General features: G+C 41.4%; 1 protein-coding gene across 2 annotated transcripts in view; it reads left to right on the forward strand.

Annotated features, from left to right (window-relative positions):
* LOC124615885 (voltage-dependent calcium channel subunit alpha-2/delta-3) overlaps positions 1-23,718 on the forward strand; it is an 824,663-nt gene that overhangs the window by 531,539 nt on the left and 269,406 nt on the right. For both annotated transcript variants that reach the window (XM_047144053.1, XM_047144054.1), the window contains one exon: positions 18,431-18,566. In XM_047144053.1, the coding sequence (XP_047000009.1) occupies positions 18,431-18,566 (136 nt within the window). The remainder of the gene's footprint in view (positions 1-18,430; positions 18,567-23,718) is intronic.

Raw genomic sequence — 23,718 nt, forward strand, 5'->3', positions numbered from 1 at the left:
TTGGATCTGAGTAGAGAAATGTTGTAGAGCTTCCCATCAGCTCTGGTACACAGATGAATGCCCAGGTTAGTTTCACCAAAAGTGACTTTGAGGAGTGCTGAGAAAAAAAATATTGAACAAAGTGAGCCAATATGCAGCCTTGACGAACCCCTCTTTTCACATCAAATGGGTCAGATGTGATTCCGTTGAAGACCACAGCACCTTCAATATCTTTGTGAAAAGCCATGATCATCTTTTAAGAGCTCTGGAGGACACCCTATCTTCAAAAGTACTGTGTACAGTCCTTCTCTGTTAACTGTGTCGAAAGCCTTGTTTAGGTCGATAAAGGCAGTGAACAGAGGGGGTTTCAGCTCATGGCACTTTTCCTGAATTTGCTAGAGTTTGAAGATCATATCAACTGTAGATCATTGGGGACGAAACTCACATTGTTCCTCAGGGTATATGCACTCGGCAAGCTTCTGAAGCTTGTCAGCACTGTCACATGGATAGCAGTAACGATAAAACCACTTCAAGTATGACGTCAGTGTAATCACCTGGTCATTTGTGTACAAACTGTTTATTTTATTTTGTATAATGTAAAATGTCTCTGATGAATAATGTCATCCTGTAACAATGATCATTTAACCCTAGGATGCATGGTGCCGAAAACACACATGAATGCATATGCAGGGCCTCCAAGGCCCTGCCCTAATTAAAAATTTTCCTCTTTTCATATAATCATTCTTTGGAGTTATATTTATTTCTGTCAAATTTATTGTCAAATTGAAAGATTCCTAAGATACAGTAACAGGATCTAGTGGGCCTGATTAACATTTTATAAATTCAAAAAAAAAACTCAAAGAGTGAATTTTTATTAGTTACATCCATTTACATACAATATATACAAATAATTTTATTAATACACTTATATGTTGCAGTTTACATTTTATAACATTTATTAGAACCAATTTCTTCAATTAAAACATGCTTATTATTCACAATATTATGTATATAGGAAATATTTTGACAAAAAAGTTATTATTCATTGTTCACATAAAATTGAATTTTTCTTAGTTTTCAACATGTGACAAACAAGAAGCACAAAGAACGCCACTGTGTTCCTTACAAATGTTGGTTTTACACTTAATGCATGTCATAGCACTTTTCCTGTGTTTATTATATGGACAATAATTGCATCTTCTTCTTTTTCCTGAAACAGGTAGTTGGATCGGCAATATGGCATCTTTGCATGGCATCAACGATTTTCGTTGGAAGATTAGGGATCTGAATACGAAGTTCCATTAGTGGTCTTACCATTTCCTCTGCTAAATTTCTTAGGAACAAACGCCTTTTATCACTTCTTCCACTATGATATGTCAGATGTTGGGCGGAAAATAAAATTTCACTGTTCATTGCTGCGTTGTCCATCATATTCACCCATAATGCAGATGGCCATCTTCTTGTTTGTCTCTTGCAAGTGTAATAACGAATTTTCTGGTCCATTTGATCTACTCCACCCTTTGTAGAGCTGTAGAACTTTATTATATCTGGTTTCTTTTTTGCATGAATTTCATCAATGTTTCTGTCGTGATGCATTGTGCTAATGAGAACTACAGACTTTTTCTTTTTGGGAACATAACTCACCATTGCAATGTCACCTCTAAATGCAAACAAAGAGGAATGAAGCGCTCTTGAGGCAGATGGTTTAATCTCATTAGGAATTTGTGGTTCATTTTGTTTTGTTCCCACCACTGTAATTTGCTTCTGAAGCATCTCTTCTGCCAGCTGCACACTAGTAAAGAAGTTGTCAACAGTAATATTTTTTTGACGATCCTTCAATGCTTTTAGCAAGATCTTTCACCACATTCAATCCAAGATTTTTCTGAATAGGTTCATGGGCCTTCATTCCCATGTAAACAATTCCGTCTAAAGCATATGCAGATGTAGCATCACATAACCAAAATATTTTTATGGTATACTTGGCTGGTTTAGAGGGCATATACTGGGTGAAGCTGCATGTACCATGGAATGGGACTAGCTGTTCGTCAACTGTGAGCGAATCATCGGGCATCATTCTATTTCTACACTTGTCAAGAAATAGTTCCCATACATAGCGAACAGATGGAAGTTTATCATCTGCAGATCGAGCTTCACGGGTACGCCTGTCTTCAAATCTAATCATTCTCCTTATATCCTCGAATCTATTTACTGACATGGTGGCCTTATATGTAGGATTTGCCTTTTCATCCAAGAATAATTCTCTAATAGGGACATCCCAACTCTTCTCAACACCAGAAAGCAGTAAAAGACCAAGAAAACCCTCCATTACAGCAAGCAAAACGTTTTTCCACGTTTTACCACGTATAGAAGCCACTCTTCTGCCTTCAATATTTGTGTAGCTGATGATTTCCTCTAGTATTTCCTTGGAGATGAAATAGTCCCAGGCATCCTTAGGTTTACAGGTTTTCAAGCCACGGGCTGGACCAAGTGCCTTCTTTACGATATTGTGGACAGGCATACGAAAAGTTACAGGAGGATCTAATTTCCAAATTGTTCCATTCTGACTAATGTATGTATGGTCTTCTATACCTTTTTGTGGTGATTCTTCATTTTCAGACTCTGATGAAGTAATATTATCGGAAGGACTGTCATCTGCCTCAATATTCACATCTGAAGGTTCATTGGCTGATTCTTCACTACTTACATCTTCAAAAATATTTCCTTCCTCGCAAGAATCATCTTCTTCAGACCAATGAGCCACAACACTTTCAAAATTAGCTGCATTTGCACGTACCGACTCTCTTGCTTTGCGTGTCGAAGCCATAGCAAAAGGTGTGTCTCTCGAACAGCAGCTTGTGCAGCACTAAACGAGTCATACTCGTAACAATATGGGCCTTGCAGCAACAAACAAACTACAGTAACAATGAGGCTGACAAGAGCAGCACAGGATAACAATACTATGCAATAATAAAACATCTGATAGCAAAAAGATCAATAATAAACCGACATCGCCAATATGTGAAAGTGGTGTGTATTATTTTTTAGTTATACTATTACTACTGCAGCTACTGCTGCTGTTGGCACTCATGTTGCTGGAAATACCACTACAGTTATTGTTGAATTAATAACTGCTCCCAAACAAATGTTGAAGACAATATAGGCAAGAACATTTATAAATGTGTGAGGGCCTCTGAAGCCCTGTGTATGCATTCACGGTGTATGGGTAAACGTATTGAATTATACAAAAAACTTAAAAAGGTATCTCATTCAGACTTGATAGGAGGATTGTCACAGTGTTAGTGACAGAGTCCTGGAAAGCAGTTTGAAATCAAACAAAAAATCACAGAATTTTTTTAAAAATGAAGACACACAAGGGCCTCGGGGGCCCTATATATGCATCCTAGGGTTAATCTGTATGCTTTGATTATATCAAAACCATTTTTATTCAGAATTAGGCTTTTAACTGCACTGAACTTTTGTTTTAGTATTATATATAATTTGTAGCTGTCTTGCAATTGAGTTTCTATGGACAGCATAGTGAACGAATTATCATAGCCATCATGACAGCTTAACTCAGAGGTAGGCTGGTGCAAATCCTGGTGCTGAAAAATTTTCACTAACAGTAGGTGGTTGACAAGGGGAGGAGAGGTGGTGGTGTGAAGTTCTTGATCACCAGTCTTTGCATCGATGCTCTGGATTAAATTCCAAATTTTTCTCCATTATCCTTGAAGCTAGGACATTTGACACTTTTGATGATGATCCATACATTAGATGAGAACATTACACTAGGTGGCCCCCTTGGTGGTATTTTAAATGAGTGGTCTATGCCCTGGCATCAGGTTTCACCCCATCCCTTCCCTTCATAACAACACAAACTGAATAGTCCACTGTACAAGCACTCATCACAGTCATCCACATGACACAAATGCACACTTGACACTTCATAAAAGACTGGGGGAAGGTAATGGCAAAATACCTACACTAGGACTTTACACAGGATGGCAATGCAGGATTTCTACAGCTTCTGCTCTAGACTCATTCCCTGAGTATGGGAATACTCTGACTTGTCTAACTCCAAAGATGAGAAAGAGACTGAAAAAAATGTATGACAAGATAAAAGAAATTATTGAGATCATTAAGGGAGATGATAGTTTAATTCTGTTGAGTGACTTACTTGAAATTAAGGAAAGGAAGGGAAGGAAAAATTATAGGGGAATGTTGACTCGAGGAAAGCAATGAGATGGGAAACTGCCTAGTAGAATTTTTCACAGGGAACAATTTAATCATTGCTTACAGGTGGTCTGAGAATTATGAGAGATTATAATATTCGTGGAAGAGACATCGAGCACAGGAGTGGGTTAGTTGGTTAGTTACTTTTTTCATAAATCAGATTCATGATAAATATGGATTGTGTCAACAGAACAAACATGAAATATGATGCAAAACAAAAACTAAATAAATAAATACTTGTAAGGTGACATGCTGGACATTCACAGATATTTGTTGTGTAAAACTGACTAATTCTTTTAACAAATTCTCTGTGTTATACGAGTTGTTAAGGATAAACATCTGTAATCTTCATTTTAAAATACTTCCGTTATCTGTTAGACATTGTATTTCGGATAATAGCTTGTCAGACAGTCATAGCTGGATATTTTACCCATTTCGGTGCCAAAGTTAGATTTATTAAAGGATAATGTTGAACATCTTCCTTCTAATGTTATATGTGTGAATATTGGACTGTTAACCACACATTTCATAAGTGAATATATATAATGTGAGGTTGCAGTTAATATTCCCAGCTACACTCCTGGAAATTGAAATAAGAACACCGTGAATTCATTGTCCCAGGAAGGGGAAACTTTATTGACACATTCCTGGGGTCAGATACATCACATGATCACACTGACAGAACCACAGGCACATAGACACAGGCAACAGAGCATGCACAATGTCGCCACTAGTACAGTGTATATCCACCTTTCGCAGCAATGCAGGCTGCTATTCTCCCATGGAGACGATCGTAGAGATGCTGGGTGTAGTCCTGTGGAACGGCTTGCCATGCCATTTCCACCTGGCGCCTCAGTTGGACCAGCGTTCGTGCTGGACGTGCAGACCGCGTGAGACGACGCTTCATCCAGTCCCAAACATGCTCAATGGGGGACAGATCCGGAGATCTTGCTGGCCAGGGTAGTTGACTTACACCTTCTAGAGCACGTTGGGTGGCACGGGATACATGCGGACGTGCATTGTCCTGTTGGAACAGCAAGTTCCCTTGCCGGTCTAGGAATGGTAGAACGATGGGTTCGATGACGGTTTGGATGTACCGTGCACTATTCAGTGTCCCCTCGACGATCACCAGTGGTGTACGGCCAGTGTAGGAGATCGCTCCCCACACCATGATGCCGGGTGTTGGCCCTGTGTGCCTCGGTCGTATGCAGTCCTGATTGTGGCGCTCACCTGCACGGCGCCAAACACGCATACGACCATCATTGGCACCAAGGCAGAAGCGACTCTCATCGCTGAAGACGACACGTCTCCATTCGTCCCTCCATTCACGCCTGTCGCGACACCACTGGAGGCGGGCTGCACGATGTTGGGGCGTGAGCGGAAGACGGCCCAACGGTGTGCGGGACCATAGCCCAGCTTCATGGAGACGGTTGCGAATGGTCCTCGCCGATACCCCAGGAGCAACAGTGTCCCTAATTTGCTGGGAAGTGGCGGTGCGGTCCCCTACGGCACTGCGTAGGTTCCTACGGTCTTGGCGTGCATCCGTGCGTCGCTGCGTTCCGGTCCCAGGTCGACGGGCACGTGCACCTTCCGCCGACCACTGGCGACAACATCGATGTACTGTGGAGACCTCACGCCCCACGTGTTGAGCAATTCGGCGGTACGTCCACCCGGCCTCCCGCATGCCCACTATACGCCCTCGCTCAAAGTCCGTCAACTGCACATACGGTTCACGTCCACGCTGTCGCGGCATGCTACCAGTGTTAAAGACTGCGATGGAGCTCCGTATGCCACGGCAAACTGGCTGACACTGACGGCGGCGGTGCACAAATGCTGTGCAGATAGCGCCATTAGACGGCCAACACCGCGGTTCCTGGTGTGTCCGCTGTGCCGTACGTGTGATCATTGCTTGTTCAGCCCATTTGCAGTGTCCAGAGCAAGTATGGTGGGTCTGACACACCGGTGTCAATGTGTTCTTTTTTCCATTTCCAGGAGTGTATATAAAGAGATGCCTGAAAGATGTATGTGTGTGTAACCCACACATAATTCTAATTACTTTCTTTTGTGCAGTGAATACCATCTGTCCAGAATATTGCCCCATAAGATATCAGTGAATGAAAATACACAAATTGTGTTAATTTATGACTTCCCTGTCCCCACAGCTGGTAATTTTAGTGGATCTACTATGCGGCTTTCTCACTTCATATTTTTAGCAGATTGCTCACCTACCCTCTTCTTCTCTCTTGTTAGTATACTAGATTAATGGGATATGAGCTATTTTTGAGAGTACAAAACTGGAAAAGCTGTGTTTTTTGAGTGTTTGAAGCTAGTCAAATTGGTGCAAAACATAATTTGTTATTTTCTCTGTTGATGTTTCTTTGCTTTGTTTCACAGGAATGCATGTATCATTTGCTTACAGCTATAATTCTGCCCCCTAATTCAAATAAATTGGCAGATCATTAACATAAAGCAAGAACAACAGTGTGCTGTTGATTGACCCCTATGCAGTGTGCATTGTAATTTCTCCCTATACAGATGAAATGGCATTCTATTTGTATTACTTGAACAGCCTAGGGTAACTTCCTGCATTCTGTTTCTTAAAAAAGAACTAAACTAGGCATGTGTTGAAGTACATATTCTTTGAAAAGTTGGATGAATAAAAAAATCCACTCACCAAGCAGCTGCAGGAGAACAAGTGGCTCTTTTGTAATTCAAACTGTGGTAGCTAATTATCATTTTACTACACAGGTGGATGAAACTGTGGAGTACATTACCTTCTCAAAAATTTTAGAAAATGGTGTAAGGAGTGATGCTGGGTGGCAGTTATTGAGATTTGTGGAGTCTCCCTTCTCGTATAGAGAGGCCTAACAATGGCATATTTCAGATAGTCTGGTATGACACCCTGGATTACTGATTCATTAATAAGTAACTAAGAACATAATCTATTATAGGACCACAACATTTTAGTATGTCATTGGAGGTATTATACACCCCATTTGCACTTCAGCTTTCTAGTGTCATGATGACTTCCTCATTACAGAAGGGTATATGAAATTAATTTGTATTTCACTAAGTGTCCTCTGTGTTGCTTCTTCAGTATACGGTTTGGTTTGTCTTCTGAGTTACTTGCATAAATTTTCTCATTTGTTTTTGAAAAGTGATTAAAAAAACTGCTATACATGACCTATCTTTTACAATAGTACCATTATTTTCAACAGAAATAATGTCATCTTCTATAGCTTCTGTCTCTGTATCACTTTTAAAAATATTCAGTTTTGAATTGATTGTATCATCTGATCTGTCAGTTTCAGGTAAAATGAGCATACCCATGGATATTTTTACTACTTTTCTTAATGTGTTACGGTACTGTTCATAACGTGAATGCATTTCTGGATAATTATGTGTTCTGGCTGTTTTGTATGTCTCTTCTTCATTGTGAAGAGACTGATACCTGTACTGCTCCAAGGGTATTTTATTGACATAATATTTTGAAAAAATGCTTTCATAAAGCTATACAGACTCATTAAGAAATATGTTGAATTTAGAGCTTGCATTATGCTCAATGGAAACTTCTCCCCAGTCAACATTTTTAAGCTTTCTTTAAAATCTTGAGTAATTTTGTAGTTAATCAGCCTCAAAGTTGTATTTAAATATTTCTGAACTTTATATGGAGCTTCGTGACTAACTGCACCTCATTTTTCATATTATGTAATGCTAAGACAGAGAGTTTGAAACCTGATTTTTAAAACTGCGAAGCAATGTTACAGCAAATTAAGATTGGAGAAATTGTGGAAGTTAAGGAAATGGGACCAGGGTACATCTAAAGACCAGGGGTTGTTCAGAATTTCAAAGAGTACATTAGGAAATGGTTGGCTGAAATAGGGGAAAAGAAATGCAATAGAAAATGACTAGGAAAGATATATAGTGTCAAAAAATTATAGAAACCTGTGGAGAAGACAGACACACTTTTGTGAGTATGGGCTCAGCTGCCAGTCCATTACTAAATAAAGGAGGGAAGACCAAAAAGCAGATGAAATATGTAGGAGAGCTATATGATGGAAACAAACTCCAAGTTGTTGTTATAAAAAGAGAACAGGAAGTATGTGAAGATGATGAAGAAGATGCTTTATTGCATGAAGAATGTGACAGGACACTGAAACAACATAAGTTGAAACAAGACACCTTATGTAGACAAAATTCTCATAGAATTATTGAGATCATCTGGAAAAAGTACCATTAAAAAGAAACTGTCTCACCTGATATACAAGATATATGATACATGCAAAATACGCTCAGACTTCAAGAAGAAAAAATAATTCCAGTTCCAAATAAGGCAGGTACTGAAAGATATGAGTATTAATAAACTATCAATTTTTAGTAATTCATAATTGCAAAATAGTAACATAAGTTAAGTGTAGAAGAATGGGAAAGTGGTAGAAGCTGACCCAAGGGGAGATCAGTTTGGTATGTAGGAGCATGTGAGGCAATACTTATCCTATGACTTAGGGTAGAAGATAAGTTAAAGAAAGGGAAACCTGTGTTTATGGTGTTTGTGGATTTAGAGGGAGCTTTTGGCAATGTTAGCTGCAATACTCTTTGAAATTCTGAAGGTAGCAGGGATAAAATACAGGGGGAAAAATGTTATTTACAACTTTTACAGAAACCATACTGCAGATATAAGAATCAAAGGACATGAAAGAGAGGCAGTAATAGAGAAAGGAATGAGACAAGGTTGTTTCCTGTCCCTTGTGTTATGCAGTCTATACCGTCTACACTATACAGTCTATATCCTGCAAATGCAAGCAGGATAGAAATTCAAAGAGAAATTTGGAATGGATAACCAGTTATCAGATTATGAGGTCATCTTCAGACGTTTACTGAGTATTGTCACCAAAGAAGTTACAATGTTTGTAAATGACTTTGGAAGAGAAGTTACACACCTAGATTGAAGCAGAAATGTAGAGTGAAACAGAGTAAACAGAATTTTTTTTTGACACAAACGGGGAACAGCAAGCCCACATAACAGTTTATATTAATAAACAAAACCAATAAAACAAAATAAAATTAAATTACTGTTTGACAAGTCTAATTCAGGAGGTATATAATCAAACAATGGAAAATCCAAGATGGAATGTAACAATACCAGAGAAGGAAAGTTACTACTCACCATATAGCAGAGGTGCTGAGTCACGATAGGCACAACAAAAAAGATTCACACAATTATAGCTTTCGGCCATTAAGCCCTTTGTCAGCAGTAGACACACATAAGCGCCCACACACACACACACACACACACACACACACACACACACACACACACACACACACTCCCGTAAACACAACTTGCACACACATCTGCAGTCTCAGAGAGCTGAAACGACACTGCGAACAGCTGCATCAATACATGATGGGAGTGGTGACTGGGTGGGGGTAAGGAGGAGGCTGGGGCGGGGAGGGGGATGGATAGTACGGTGTGAGTGGCAGACAGTCAAGTGCTGCAGTTTAGACGAAGGGCAGGAGAGAAGGTGTGGAGGGGGCAGGTGGTAAGTAGCCGAAAGGAAGAAGTAAAAAGACTGCGTAGTGCTGGAGTGCTGTGTAGTGCTGGAATGGGAACAGGGAGGGGGCTGGATGGGTGAGGACAGTGACTAACGAAGGTTGAGGTCAGGAGGGTTACGGGAACGTAGGATGCATTGCAGGGAAAGTTCCCACCTGCACAATTCAGAAAAGCTGCTGCTGGTGGGAAGGATCCATATGACACAGGCTGTGAAGCAGTCATTGAGATGAGGGATATCATGTTTGGCAGCATGTTTAGCAACAGGTTGGTTTAACTTGTTTTTTGGCCACAGTTTGTCAGTGGCCATTCATGAGGACAGACAGCTTGTTGGTTGTCATGCCTACATAGAATGCAGCACAGTGGTTGCAGCTTACCTTGTAAATCACCTGACTGGTTTCACAGGTAACCCTGTCTTTGATGTTAGTTACCGGACTGGAGTAGGTATAGTCCTGGAAAACCATATCAACCAAGCCCAATCCTCCTTGCAGTACCTTCTCTCCATCCGCAAAATTCTCCTACTATGTAATCCCAAAATCCTGGAACCCATAACACACATTGAAACTCTTGCCCTGCAGGAACTTGAACAATATGCACAACAAACCTCAGAAAGCTCTCTATCCCACTCAGTTCATACTCTCACCTCAGAGTACCACTGTCCACTTCTACAACAACCTCCAAACCTCCACCACTCCTACAACAACCACCAAACCTCCACCACTCCCCCTCATAGCTGACAAATCCTTTCTCACAGACCTACTACACTTACCCCACCCTCCAAAACTCTCTCCCACCACCACACAGAACCCAGAACCTAAACAGACCCACAACACAGTTATGAACCTTTCCTCCAGAAGCCTTAGTCCCACAGAAATATCAGTCCTTTCCTTGTATTCTTGCTCACCCACGAGTCGGATGCACACCCTGGAGCATTGAACATCTCCCGCTTCTCCCGGTGCCGCGGCACTGTGGACTTAGTTTTGGCAGACAACCACTTTCGGTAGCTTCGCGAACAATGTTCGCCAACTTGTAAGCTCTGGCTCACCCTCACCTCCCTAGGCCTATGTGTCCCCTTTCAACATGCTTTAGCCAATAAATGGCCTTTCTCTAAAAATTACTCTATTATTCCATAATGCTCACCGCCTGCCCAAACCTGCCATCCTGTACAATTGTAAGCTATGGCTCACCCTCACCTCCCTAGGCCTATGTATCCCCTTTCAACATGCTTTAGCCAATAAATGGCCTTTCTCTAAAAATTACTCTATTGCCTTACTCCCAAATTCTACCATGCAGGACTAGTGAAAGACCTTTTCTCCTTCTCCCAGTCCCTACAGTGGAAATACTTTTTCGCCACCAACCCGACCAATCAGACTCAACCAAAGACCAATATTGAACCTTGCCTAACTCAGTTCACTCCTCCATCCAACTGTGATCCACCCCCACTGCCTCCAAACCACCCGCTGTTAACTTTCCAGAATTTCTTAACCTCAGACTTTGCCTCAGCATCATGCCGCAAATCCCTCAACATGCCAACTAACCTTACATCTGCAGAAAGAACTGCAGTCCACCATCTAAAAATTGATCCCGACCTCATAATCCTATCTGCTGACAAAGGCTCCACCACCGTTGTTTTGAACCATAAGGATTATGTGGCAGAAGGACTCCGTCAGCTGTCAGATACTTCCACCTACAAACCATGCCACAGTGATCCCATTCCAGTAATCCAGCAGGATCTCCAGTCACTACCCAAATCCTTAGGCCCATCCCAGAACGTCTCCCCAGAGTTCATCACTCTACTTACCCCTACCATTCCCACCTTCTACTTGCTTCTTAAAGTCCATAAACCCAACCACCCAGGACACCTCATTGTGGCTGGTTACTGTTCCCCCACTGAGAGAATCTCTGCTCTTGTAGACCCAACACCTTCAACCTATTACCTGGAACCTATCCTCCTACATAAAAGATACCAATCATTTCCTTGACCAACTCTCCACAGTTCCTGTCCCTTTACCACACGGTGCCCTGCTCGTCACTATTGATGTCACCTCTCTGTACACTAACATTCCTAATGCCCATGGCCTTACTGCTATTGAACACTACATTTCCAGATGCCCTATGGATTCCAAACCAACAACCTCCTTCCTAGTCTCCATGACCAACTATATCCTCACCCACAATTACTTCTCCTTTGAAGGCATTACTTACAAACAAATCTGCGGTATGGATATGGGCACCCGCATGACACCGTCCTATGCTAACCTACTCATGGGGCATCTAGAGCAAGCCTTCCTAAAAACCCAGAATCCTAAACCCTTCACCTGGTTCAGATTCATTGATGACATCTTTGCTATCTGGATTGAAGGTGAGAACACCTTATTCACATTCCTCCAGAACCTCAACAACTTCTCCCCCATTTGCTTCACTTGGTCCTACTCAACCCAACAAGCCACCTTCCTAGATGATGTCCTTCACCTCAGAGACGGCTACATCAGTACTTCCGCCCATATAAAAACTACTAACCGCCAGCAATACGTCCACTTTGACAGTTGCTACCCATTCCATAACAAGAAGTCCCTTCTGTACAACCTAGCCACCTGTGGTCGTCGCATCTGCAGTGACGAGCAGTCTCTCTCAAAATATACTGAGGGTCTCACTGAAGCCTTCACTGACTGTAATTATCCTCCCATCCTTGTACAAAAACAAATCTCCTGTGCCTTATCTTTCCAGTCTCCCATCACCTCTCAAAGTCCCACAATCCGGCCACAGAGGAGCATTCCCCTTGTAACTCAGTACCATCCGGGATTGGAGCAACTGAATTACATTCTCCGCCAGGGTTTCGATTACCTCTCATCGTGCTCTGAAATGAGAAATGTCCTGCCCACTATCCTTCCCACCCCTTCCGCCATCCACCAAACCCACACAATATACTCGTCCATCCTTACACAACCCCTGCTCCCAATCCCTTACCTCATGGCTCATACCCCTGTAATAGACCTAGATGCAAGACCTGTCCCATACATTCTCCTACCACCACCTACCCCAGTCTGGTCACTAACATCATGTATCCCGTCAAAGGCAGGGCTACCTGTGAAACCAATCATGTGATTTACAAGCTAAGCTGCAACCACTGTGCTGCATTCTATGTAGGCATGACAACCAACAAGCTGTCTGACCGCATGAACGGCCACCGACAAACTGTGGCCAAAAAACAAGCTGGACCACCCTGTTTGCTGAACATGCTGCCAAACATGATATCCCTCATCTCAATAACTGCTTCACAGCCTGTGTCATATGGATCCTTCCTACCAACAGCAGCTTTTCTGAATTGCGCAGGTGGTAACTTTTCCTGCAATACATCCTACGTTCCTGTAACCCTCCTGGCTTCAACCTTCGTTAGTCACTGTCCTCACCCATCCAGCCCCCTCCCTTTTCCCATTCCAACACTACACAGCCATCATTTCACCGCCACACGCAGTCTTTTTACTTATTCCTTTCGGCTACTTACCCCCTGCCCCCTCCACACCTTCTCTCCTGCCCTTCGTCTAAACTGCAGCACTTGACTGTCTGCCACTCACACCATACTATCCATCCCCCTCCCCACCCCAGCCTCCTCCTTACCCCCACCCAGTCGCCACTCCCATCATGCACTGGTGCTCTTGTTCACAGTGTGGTTTCAGCTCTCTGAGACCACAGACGTGTGTGCAAGTTGCGTTCACGTGAGTGTGTGTGTGTGTGTGTGTGTGTGTGTGTGTGTGTGTGTGTGTGTCTACTGCTGACAAAGCACTTAATGGCCGAAAGCTATATTTGTGGGAATCTTTTTGCTGTGCCTCTCGCGACTCAGCACCTCCGCTATATGGTCAGGAGGTATATAACATGAACAGCCTCTGACAATAATATATCTGATGACAAAATTGAATTCGAATCTTAGCTGCAATTGGGAATTGAAACAATTGCAATGGCAAGAAGTGAAAATTTGTACTGAACTGCAACTCAAACCCAGATTTCCTCCTTTACACGAGTGGTCGCCTTAAAGGCTTTGGCTATCCAAGTAAGCTTCTCATCCAACCCAGATTTCCAACTTGTCGCAACTACAGATGCAGTGTCCGCCGTTTATTACCCTCATTGCTCACAGCTTCATCCCACAAGAGTTCAGACTAAGAAAGCACCTGCACTGAATGATTATTAATTCCCATCAAGGTGCACATATATTTATATGTGTGGTGTCTGTTCTTACGTACATGTCCAATAGAATGCACACGTTTCATGTGGTGTCTCTTCTTTCAGACATGAAAGGTGTCTGTTCTTTCAGACATATCCGAAAGAAGAGACACCACATATATAAAAATAAATCTATAAACAAAGACTACACATGAAGAGTAATTGACAGTTTGTCCACAAGAATTGAGAAAAACAACACCAATAGGAGAAAAAATACAATATTGATAGTAATTATCTGATATACCAAGTAGCCCAAGATCTAAAAATCGACAAGCAAAAAATCAGTAGCGGCAGAGTAATGTGCACATTTTTCCTTCCTATTATGTTAGAGAAATAGGCAGAATAGACCAAGTCAGAATAGTTCAGATTGAATTGCACATGAACAGCATATGTGTGATACATATTAATACACAAAAGATTGAAACAGGCCAATGGAAGCATCTAGATTTACTGGAATGTGTAAAAATTTACCTCCTTAAAATCAAAATAGGTGCCCAATGTCCACGCTAAGTGAGCAGACATATTATCCCAACCACAAGAGTTTTAGTAATTTCAAAGATTTATTCTGGCATTATATTGTTAAATAACAGAATGTAATGTAACCCAGTACAATTTTGTCATGGTCATACAGCATCTAATAAGAAACTGCATCTTTGGCAAAGTAATATTGTGCCATGTCTGTATACTGGGTAAATCCAATTGTAAATTTGTTCGAACAATGTAGGAAAAGACAGATTGCTACTTACTGTAAAGAAGACATGTCAAGTTGCAGACAGGCGTGATTAAAAGACACTCATATACAGCTCTCAGCCACAGCCTTCATCAGTAAAGAGAGGGACATACACAACATTCATACATAACACATACAAGCAAGCACGCCTCATGCACATATGATCGCCAACTCCAGCATTCCGGCTCGAGGTGCTGGTGTTAAGGGGTCATGTGTGCATGACGTGTGCTTGCATGTGTATGTGTATGAATGTTTTGTGCATGTCTCTCTTTACTGATGAAGGCTGTGGCCAAAAGCTATATGTGAGCAGCTTTTAATTGTGCCTGTCTGTAACATGACATGTCTTCTTTACCGTAAGTAGCAATCTGTCTTCTCCTACATTGTTGATATTCCTGCCTGGAGTTTCCATTGTTTGATTTTTGTAAATTTGTTTGCCTTCAATAGTGTCATGTCCTTTTGGTGCAATGCAGTTCTCTTCCCTAAATGTTAATACATAACCAAGGAACTTTCCTTCCACCTTCCATGGCAAGATTCCTGTGTGTCTTCATTTTCCTTTTATTTTTGAATGATTCCATAATTTTCAAGTACTGGTAACTGGAAATATTTGTTAGCTCTTTGATCATAATATATCTGTAATGCCAGAATATGGCCAATTGAGCAAATGGCATTGTTATGAGGAACATAGATTAACGCCTTCTGCTAAATTGATAATGTCTGGTGACATAGGTATTTCTAGTCAAAGGGCTGTCAAATGTATCTAGGTACTCTACAATGGCCTATGGCCAAAATTGTATAGTAATATGAAAATAAAATAAAAATTAACAGTTGTAGACATCACTCAAAAGAATTCGTGGCTGTTGTGGAATGAGCATAAAAGAAAACTTTCCTTCTCAATTCATAATTAATACTTTTGGGAAGAAATGAACACATGACCTTCTAACTACAGGGCCATTCTGAATTACAATTAAAATTAAAACAGAAATAAAGGTTTGCAATGCTACCAAAATAAGAAGTACAATCATATTGAATGGTAATATAAGTATTACAATGGAGCCATTTGTGGAAACCAAACCAGTTTACAATCTTCAGAGAGCAGTTTGCAAGTTTTAGCCTTGAAGGAACTGGATTTTTTTTTTTTTTTTTGGGTGGAGGGAGGGGGGGGGGGGGGGGGGGGGGAAGGGGTTGCCGGTGGGTTGGCAGTTCCATATATGTCCAGTTTTGCATTGACTGATAGCATCCCTATGTGTTTGTTATGATTAACATCTGGTGTATTTGTTCACCACTCCATTCACCACATTTTGAGTGCTGCCAATATTTCCTCATTAGACACTGTAGTCTGTATAAATCATCATAATGATTTTGTACAATCACTCTTTCTTTTGTCCTCATGCAAATAGCCTGTGGTAATGCTCCAGTATTCAATTTATACATCACTTCTACATGTCTGCAAAGTATGATGCTCTTCATTAACAAGTGACTAGCACATACATATAAAAAATTAATAATTGAAGAATGATTCTGTGCTCTCTTTGCCTGAGGGCATCAGTGAACTTTTTGCAAAGAAAATAGTAAAACACTTATGAAAAAGGAAGGCATGAGGAATGGCGTGTCCAACATGGACCCCAGAAGTTAATCATAACAAGCATGTTGGGGTGTTAACACTCAGTGCAGAATTCTTTCTTTAAATTATATTTTAATGACGTGCCAACTTCTTAATGAAGCTGAAGCCATTTGTTTACACAACAGTGTATACTAAATTGTTTTTGAGTTGTTGTTAATTGCAAGTACAGGGCTGTTCTAAGTACATTCAGGCTTTCAGAAGATGACTCCATGAAAATTACAAGAGATACAGAAAATAGGCACACATCAGTAATCTTCTACAGATGACATATCTAGAACATAAAAAGAAAATTTTTCCTTTTCAAGAGACTTACCTAATAAATCTGTAAAATTTTTATCTCACCATCATTCCATTATAAAAAAATGTATTGTATATACTTTGTGTATGCTTATTTGCATCTAAGAAAAAAACGTTATGTGTAGTGGTTTTGTGTAAGTCTGAAACGTACTTTGGTGTGCCCCAAACATAAAAAATTGAGAAGTGCGGCAGTAGTTAGACGCTTGTCGTGCACACCTCAACACATCTTGGTCTGTATCAATGACAACATTAACTATCTATCTTTGCAGCTCTTCCAAATTAAGTGACAGTGGAGGCAGGAACACATGATCTTTGATGTTAAGGAGGCATCACATAGTATTCATTCAGATGAGCATAGGGCTCTTCCAAATTAAATGGCAGTGAAGGCAGGAACACATGATCTTTGATGTAACCCCATAAGGCAACATCATATAAATTTCATTCAGATGAGCATGGGGCTCACTGAAGAAGAGGAGAGTCATGATGGGGATCATGCCCAATTCGACACTTAGGCAGTTCATCATTGCGGTAATTGTTAACATCTGAAAGAAATTGTGGTGGAGCACCATTTTTTTACAAAATGGAGTTTCTGCTGTCTTTCAGTAATCGTGGCAAAAGAGATTGTTGCAGTGGCAAAAGACATTGTTGCAGATTTCCAAGTACACAAATACAGTCACAGTTTTTTTCACAAAGATAAATGGCCCATTACTTTTGAAGAGGATGGTGAACAAAAAATATTAAGTTTAGGTGACTCGTGACTGTGTTCTACAATCACATGTGGATGTTCCATGCCCCAAACCCATGCCCCAAACATGCATGTTACAATGATTCACCTTTCCAGACACATGAAACGTGGCTTCATCATTGAAAACCAACTTATGTTGAAAACCATCTCCTGCTATAGCCACTGCAAGTGAGGGTAAAATTCAGAATGAATCTCATTGTCCCAAATAGTCAGCACATTTAACAACTGCAGCCAGTATGGTTTTACATAGAGCTGTTTTTGTAGAATCTGCCAAACAGTTGATTGTGGTATCTGCAGTTCTCTGCTTACATGTATCTTTGATTTCTTTGGGCTCGTGATGAATGCCCACACTCCACCTGCTTTGCTGATGATCTCAGCTGGCCTGTTTTCTTCACATCACAGCCAGTCTTACAGAACATGTTGTACCATTCATGTACTACTTTGTCTTTTAGAGCTTTTACCTAATATTTGTTATGTAATCATTAATGAATCATCACAGTTGACTCACATTTAGTGAATTCAAGAACAAAAATGCATGCATTGCTCTGTATATGCCGTGTTCTGACACTCCTGCTTCCTAGTTGTGTGCTCTGCAGCTACACTATGGTGTGTATTACGAATAAAAATTTGGAGAGCTGCTCTAGATGTGTCATTTTTCTGTATGTCTCATAGTTTCTGAGCAGTACATCTCATAATTTTTGAGCACTTGTCTTCTGAGATCCTGAAGGTACTTCTGAATAACCCTGTAAATTGTAATGACACTTAGAAAGCCATTTCCTTGTGATATCAATTACTTGAAATAGGCACATTTCTGTTAGATTAGAAAATTTGAAACTTATGTGTCTTACATTTATCAAGGTAACAACATTTCACTTTTATTCTCATTAGAGACAATGAAACTGAATTTGAAGTACTTTTCACAGAAGTTTCATAGATATTTCAGTGTTATACATCACTTTCAAAAATACACTATTTCAATATTTTGGTAACTAAAAGTTCTTGCATAGTAAATATAATTTTAAGTGCTCACACTCATGGAAAATGATTGTCTGTGTTTAGAAACGAGCATCAGTGGACAGGAGGCATTACCACTACTGTCCCATAGAGAATACACCATTCTCCCTCGTTGTGGCCATTCCTGAAAAGCAGAAAGTGCTCATTGCCCAGAAGGAGTTACGTCGTGCATGGTCTATTGGTACGTTACTTCTTAATTTACTTCGTTTTTGCCAGCCCATAACACTGTACTACAGAATATACAAGGCAGGAGCTTTGCATTTATACGAGGGTAATCCAGTAAGTAATTTAGATTTGGTTGCAACATATTCAAGAAATGTATATTATTAATTAAAAACCTGCCACTTACAAAACTGAAGCTTGTATTTCCTCTAAATAATTGCCTATGTTGTTTAAATGTTTGTTTATTTCTCCACCAGTTAAGAATTCCATTGGCTAGACAGCTGGTGCCAGTCCATGAAGTCAGTTGTTTAGTGCCCTTTGGCACCACTTCCAAAATATTTCCTGTCCACAACATCTTTGAGCTTTACAAAAAAGTGTCTAGCATAATGTTGTTCCCTACTTGTCTCTTCAAATAATCTTTGATGAATGACAAATATCTATGTCAAGCTTCATCGTGTACATCTGTTCATCCATTGTTGAACATTTCCCACCACTTTCTCAAATTTCATTCTTTAATTTCTGTATCACAAATACTTTCTTTAATTTATGGTAAATTTTTTGTTTGTTTCAACTTCTGAATATTCAAAAATCGAATAAGACCTGTTACCTCATAGTTGGCGGAACTGCATATCACACAGTTCACTTTAAACAACTGAAGTTTTCACAGTAACAACTTATTTTGATGCACGTATGCACAATGGGGATTTCCAGTAGACCATTCTTTTCTTGATTACTTTCACACAATACTAACAAATTAAATTGCCACCACTGGTCAAAACATTAGCTATGCAGGAGTAACAGAAATAACACAAAACTACATGCAGCAAGCCATTTAGTGATTTCACAATCACATCATATGGATGAATTTTTACATTTGTGGTCTCTTTATGGACAGGCATTTATAGTCACATATCACAGATTATTAATAACATATAGCAGCTGCTATTAGCTAAAGCAAAAGAAGCAAAACAACAAGAAAAACTTATTTGTTTAGATGTAAGTTGCAGTTACTCCCACTGTCTTCTGGAATAGACCACTCATTAACATGCTAACTAATTGAGATGGTGCAGACAGAATACCACAATGCAAAGAAATTTCAGGACACAACAGCTGACTGACCGTCTTGACGACACACAGCAGATGATATAACTCACTTGAAAACCACCCTAACATTGTCTGTGTGTGGCAAGACTCAGTAATGATATTCTGACATAGCATTGTGTCAGTTAGTTGTGCATGCCGCCATTGCCAGACAACAACAATAGTTTGGCAACAGAGTGCAGCGGGCCTGTATGTCGGGTCATACAGCATCTGCTGCAGCACTGCAAGCCACACTTCTTGGATCTGAGATTCAATACTACCAGGCTGCCCATGGAATCCTGGACTTTTTCTAGCCATAACTGGCTGTGTTAAGTGCAATCACTGTGGTCTACAAGAGCATTGCCCTGGCATCAGTGAAGGTGCCGTCACAGTGCTGTGTCAGCACACTGCCTGAGATTCAATACTACCAGGCTGCCCATGGAATCCTGGACTTTTTCTAGCCATAACTGGCTGTGTTAAGTGCAATCACTGTGGTCTACAAGAGCATTGCCCTGGCATCAGTGAAGGTGCCGTCACAGTGCTGTGTCAGCACACTGCCTCCCAGCAGCAAGAGTGGCCTTTTGGCATCACCACTTCTACAGCACTGGTACAAGGACATCATTAATCAATGCCGGGTTGCACTTAATGGACAAGTGGGAACTTCTGTATCTGCTATAGCTCTATGAACAATAAAGATACTTTCCTGTGCCCACCTTCACTTTCAAAGGATTGCTGTAACCCTTGCATACCTATTAAACCAGAAATGGCCAGATGGGAGAGTACCTATGCCACCCTGACAACTGAAAGAATCACTCCCCACAGCTCACTAGCAGTTGTATCACATATGGACCATAACACATGGTTTCCATTACCATCTAATAGCAGCAGTGAACAGCTATCTCATATTTATCATTTGATGCTCTTGGGCAACCACAAATACATTTCTGGTGCATTAATAATACAAATAAAAAATGTAGACAGCCAATGAAATAAACGTAAGGAAAGGTTAAAGATCAGTGTCCATGTTTTCCAGACACTTGATCACCTGATGCAGTTCTTCCAGGGGTCTGGTGAAATCACCTGAGGAATGGTCTGCTGCATTCACATCATATACCATTTCACTATCCCCAGCTGTAAAGTGTAGCGGCAGATTGACCTGTCCCAATTTAGCCTGTCATGCGGCAACATTTGCAGGTGGTGGCGCAAGGAAGGTTGGAACTCAAGAGTTTGATAGTCAGGTTTTCAACTCCAAAGGAACCTTTCAGACATGAAAATAACCTGACTGAGACATCTTGACAAAGTGGCATTGTCATACATCAAGATAAGACCGTAGGAAAGAGACCTGCCTGTGGGGACTTGGAGAACACTTAGACATTACTGTAATTAGTTAAAAAGTATCAGTTTTATTCAACTCTGGAGCTGCCTCCACAGGCATCCCACCCCTCTTTTCAGTGAAATAAGACCAGATTCACAAAATAAGTCGCCATAAAGTGTCTATTGGTCTAAATTGTTGGGTTAATGATGTTTTAGACAGGATACAAAAATTCAGAAATGAATAAAGGTACTCTCAGTTAGACCTCTTGTATTTGAGGCATCACAAATGAAATCAACTGAAAGTATTCACTGAAGGAAATCACTCACTGAATGTGCAGTGATACCTAAGATTAAATTAGACACCTTAGACCACATGGCTACCTAAGGTGAGAAGGAGAAAAGTGCTGAGCTTAGGTGACAGACTGGAAACAGAAAATTAAAAAAAGAGTAAAAGGAAAAATTAGACCCAAAACATCTGACTGAAAGCATAACAAAACCTGACACCGCAAAAAGGAAAGTTGTAAAAGACAGTGACCAGAGGTACTTTGATGGCATGATGGCTCAGACTACATGGAAAAATCATTCAGAATATTTTTTTCAAATTAATGATATGAATATAATAGAGGGAAATATTCCACGTGGGAAAAATATATCTAAAAAGAAAGATGATGAAACTTACCAAACAAAAGCGCTGGCAGGTCGATAGACACACAAACAAACACAAACATACACACAAAATTCTAGCTTTCGCAACCAATGGTTGCCTCGTCAGGAAAGAGGGAAGGAGAAGGAAAGACAAAAGGATATGGGTTTTGAGGGAGAGGGTAAGGAGTCATTCCAATCCCGGGAGCGGAAAGACTTACCTTAGGGGGAAAAAAGGACAGGTATACACTCGCACACACACACATATCCATCCACACATACACAGACACAAGCAGACATTTGTAAAGGCAAAGAGTTTGGGCAGAGATGTCAGTTGGGGCGGATGTACAGAGGCAAAGATGAAGTTGAAAGACAGGTGAGGTATGAGCGGCGGCAAATTGAAATTAGAAATTAGGGGAGATTGAGGCCTGGCGGATAGCGAGAAGAAAGGATATGCTGAAGGGCAAGTTCCCATCTCCGGAGTTCTGACAGGTTGGTGTTAGTGGGAAGTATCCAGATAACCCGGACAGTGTAACACTGTGCCAAGATGTGCTGGCCGTGCACCAAGGCATGTTTAGCCACAGGGTGATCCTCATTACCAACAAACACTGTCTGCCTGTGTCCATTCATGCGAATGGACAGTTTGTTGCTGGTCATTCCCACATAGAACGCTTCACAGTGTAGGCAGGTCAGTTGGTAAATCACGTGGGTGCTTTCACACGTGGCTCTGCCTTTGATCGTGTACACCTTCCGGGTTACAGGACTGGAATAGGTGGTGGTGGGAGGGTGCATGGGACAGGTTTTACACCGGGGGCGGTTACAGGGGTAGGAGCCAGAGGGTAGGGAAGGTGGTTTGGGGATTTCATAGGGATGAACTAAGAGGTTGCGAAGGTTAGGTGGACGGCGGAAAGACACTCTTGGTGGAGTGGGGAGGATTTCATGAAGGATGGATCTCATTTCAGGGCAGGATTTGAGGAAGTCGTATCCCTGCTGGAGAGCCACATTCAGAATCTGATCCAGTCCCGGAAAGTATCCTGTCACAAGTGGGGCACTTTTGGGGTTCTTCTGTGGAAGGTTCCGGGTTTGAGGAGATGAGGATGTGGCTCTGGTTATTTGCTTCTGTACCAGGTCGGGAGGGTAGTTACGGGATGCAAAAGCTGTTTTCAGGTTGTTGGTGTAATGGTTCAAGGATTCCGGACTGGAGCAGATTCGTTTGCCACGAAGACCTAGGCTGTAGGGAAGGGACCGTTTGATGTGGAATGGGTGGCAGCTGTCATAATGGAGGTACTGTTGCTTGTTGGTGGGTTTAATGTGGACGGACGTGTGAAGCTGGCCATTGGACAGGTGGAGGTCAACGTCAAGGAAAGTGGCATGGGATTTGGAGTAGGACCAGGTGAATCTGATGGAACCAAAGGAGTTAAGGTTGGAGAGGAAATTCTGGAGTTCTTCTTCACTGTGAGTCCAGATCACGAAAATGTCATCAATAAATCTGTACCAAACTTCGGGTTGGCAGGCCTGGGTAACCAGGAAGGCTTCCTCTAAGCGACCCATGAATAGGTTGGCATACGAGGGGGCCATCCTGGTACCCATGGCTGTTCCCTTTAATTGTTGGTATGTCTGGCCTTCAAAAGTGAAGAAGTTGTGGGTCAGGATGAAGCTGGCTAAGGTAATGAGGAAAGAGGTTTTAGGTAGGGCGGCAGGTGATCGGCGTGAAAGGAAGTGCTCCATCGCAGCGAGGCCCTGGACATGCGGAATATTTGTGTATAAGGAAGTGGCATCAATGGTTACAAGGATGGTTTCCGCGGGTAACAGACTGGGTAGGGATTCCAGGCGTTTGAGAAAGTGGTTGGTGTCTTTGATGAAGGATGGGAGACTGCATGTAATGGGTTGAAGGTGTTGATCTACGTAGGCAGAGATGCGTTCGGTGGGGGCTTGGTAACCAGCTACAATGGGACGGCCGGGATGATTGGGTTTGTGAATTTTGGGAAGAAGGTAGAAGGTAGGGGTGCGGGGTGTTGGTGGGGTCAGGAGGTTGATGGAGTCGGGTGAAAGGTTTTGTAGGGGGCCTAAGGTTCTGAGGATTCCTTGAAGCTCCGCCTGGACATCAGGAATGGGATTGCCTTGGCAAACTTTGT

The sequence above is a fragment of the Schistocerca americana genome, chromosome 5, assembly GCF_021461395.2.
Source record: "Schistocerca americana isolate TAMUIC-IGC-003095 chromosome 5, iqSchAmer2.1, whole genome shotgun sequence".
NCBI classification, from domain to species: Eukaryota; Metazoa; Arthropoda; class Insecta; order Orthoptera; family Acrididae; genus Schistocerca; species Schistocerca americana.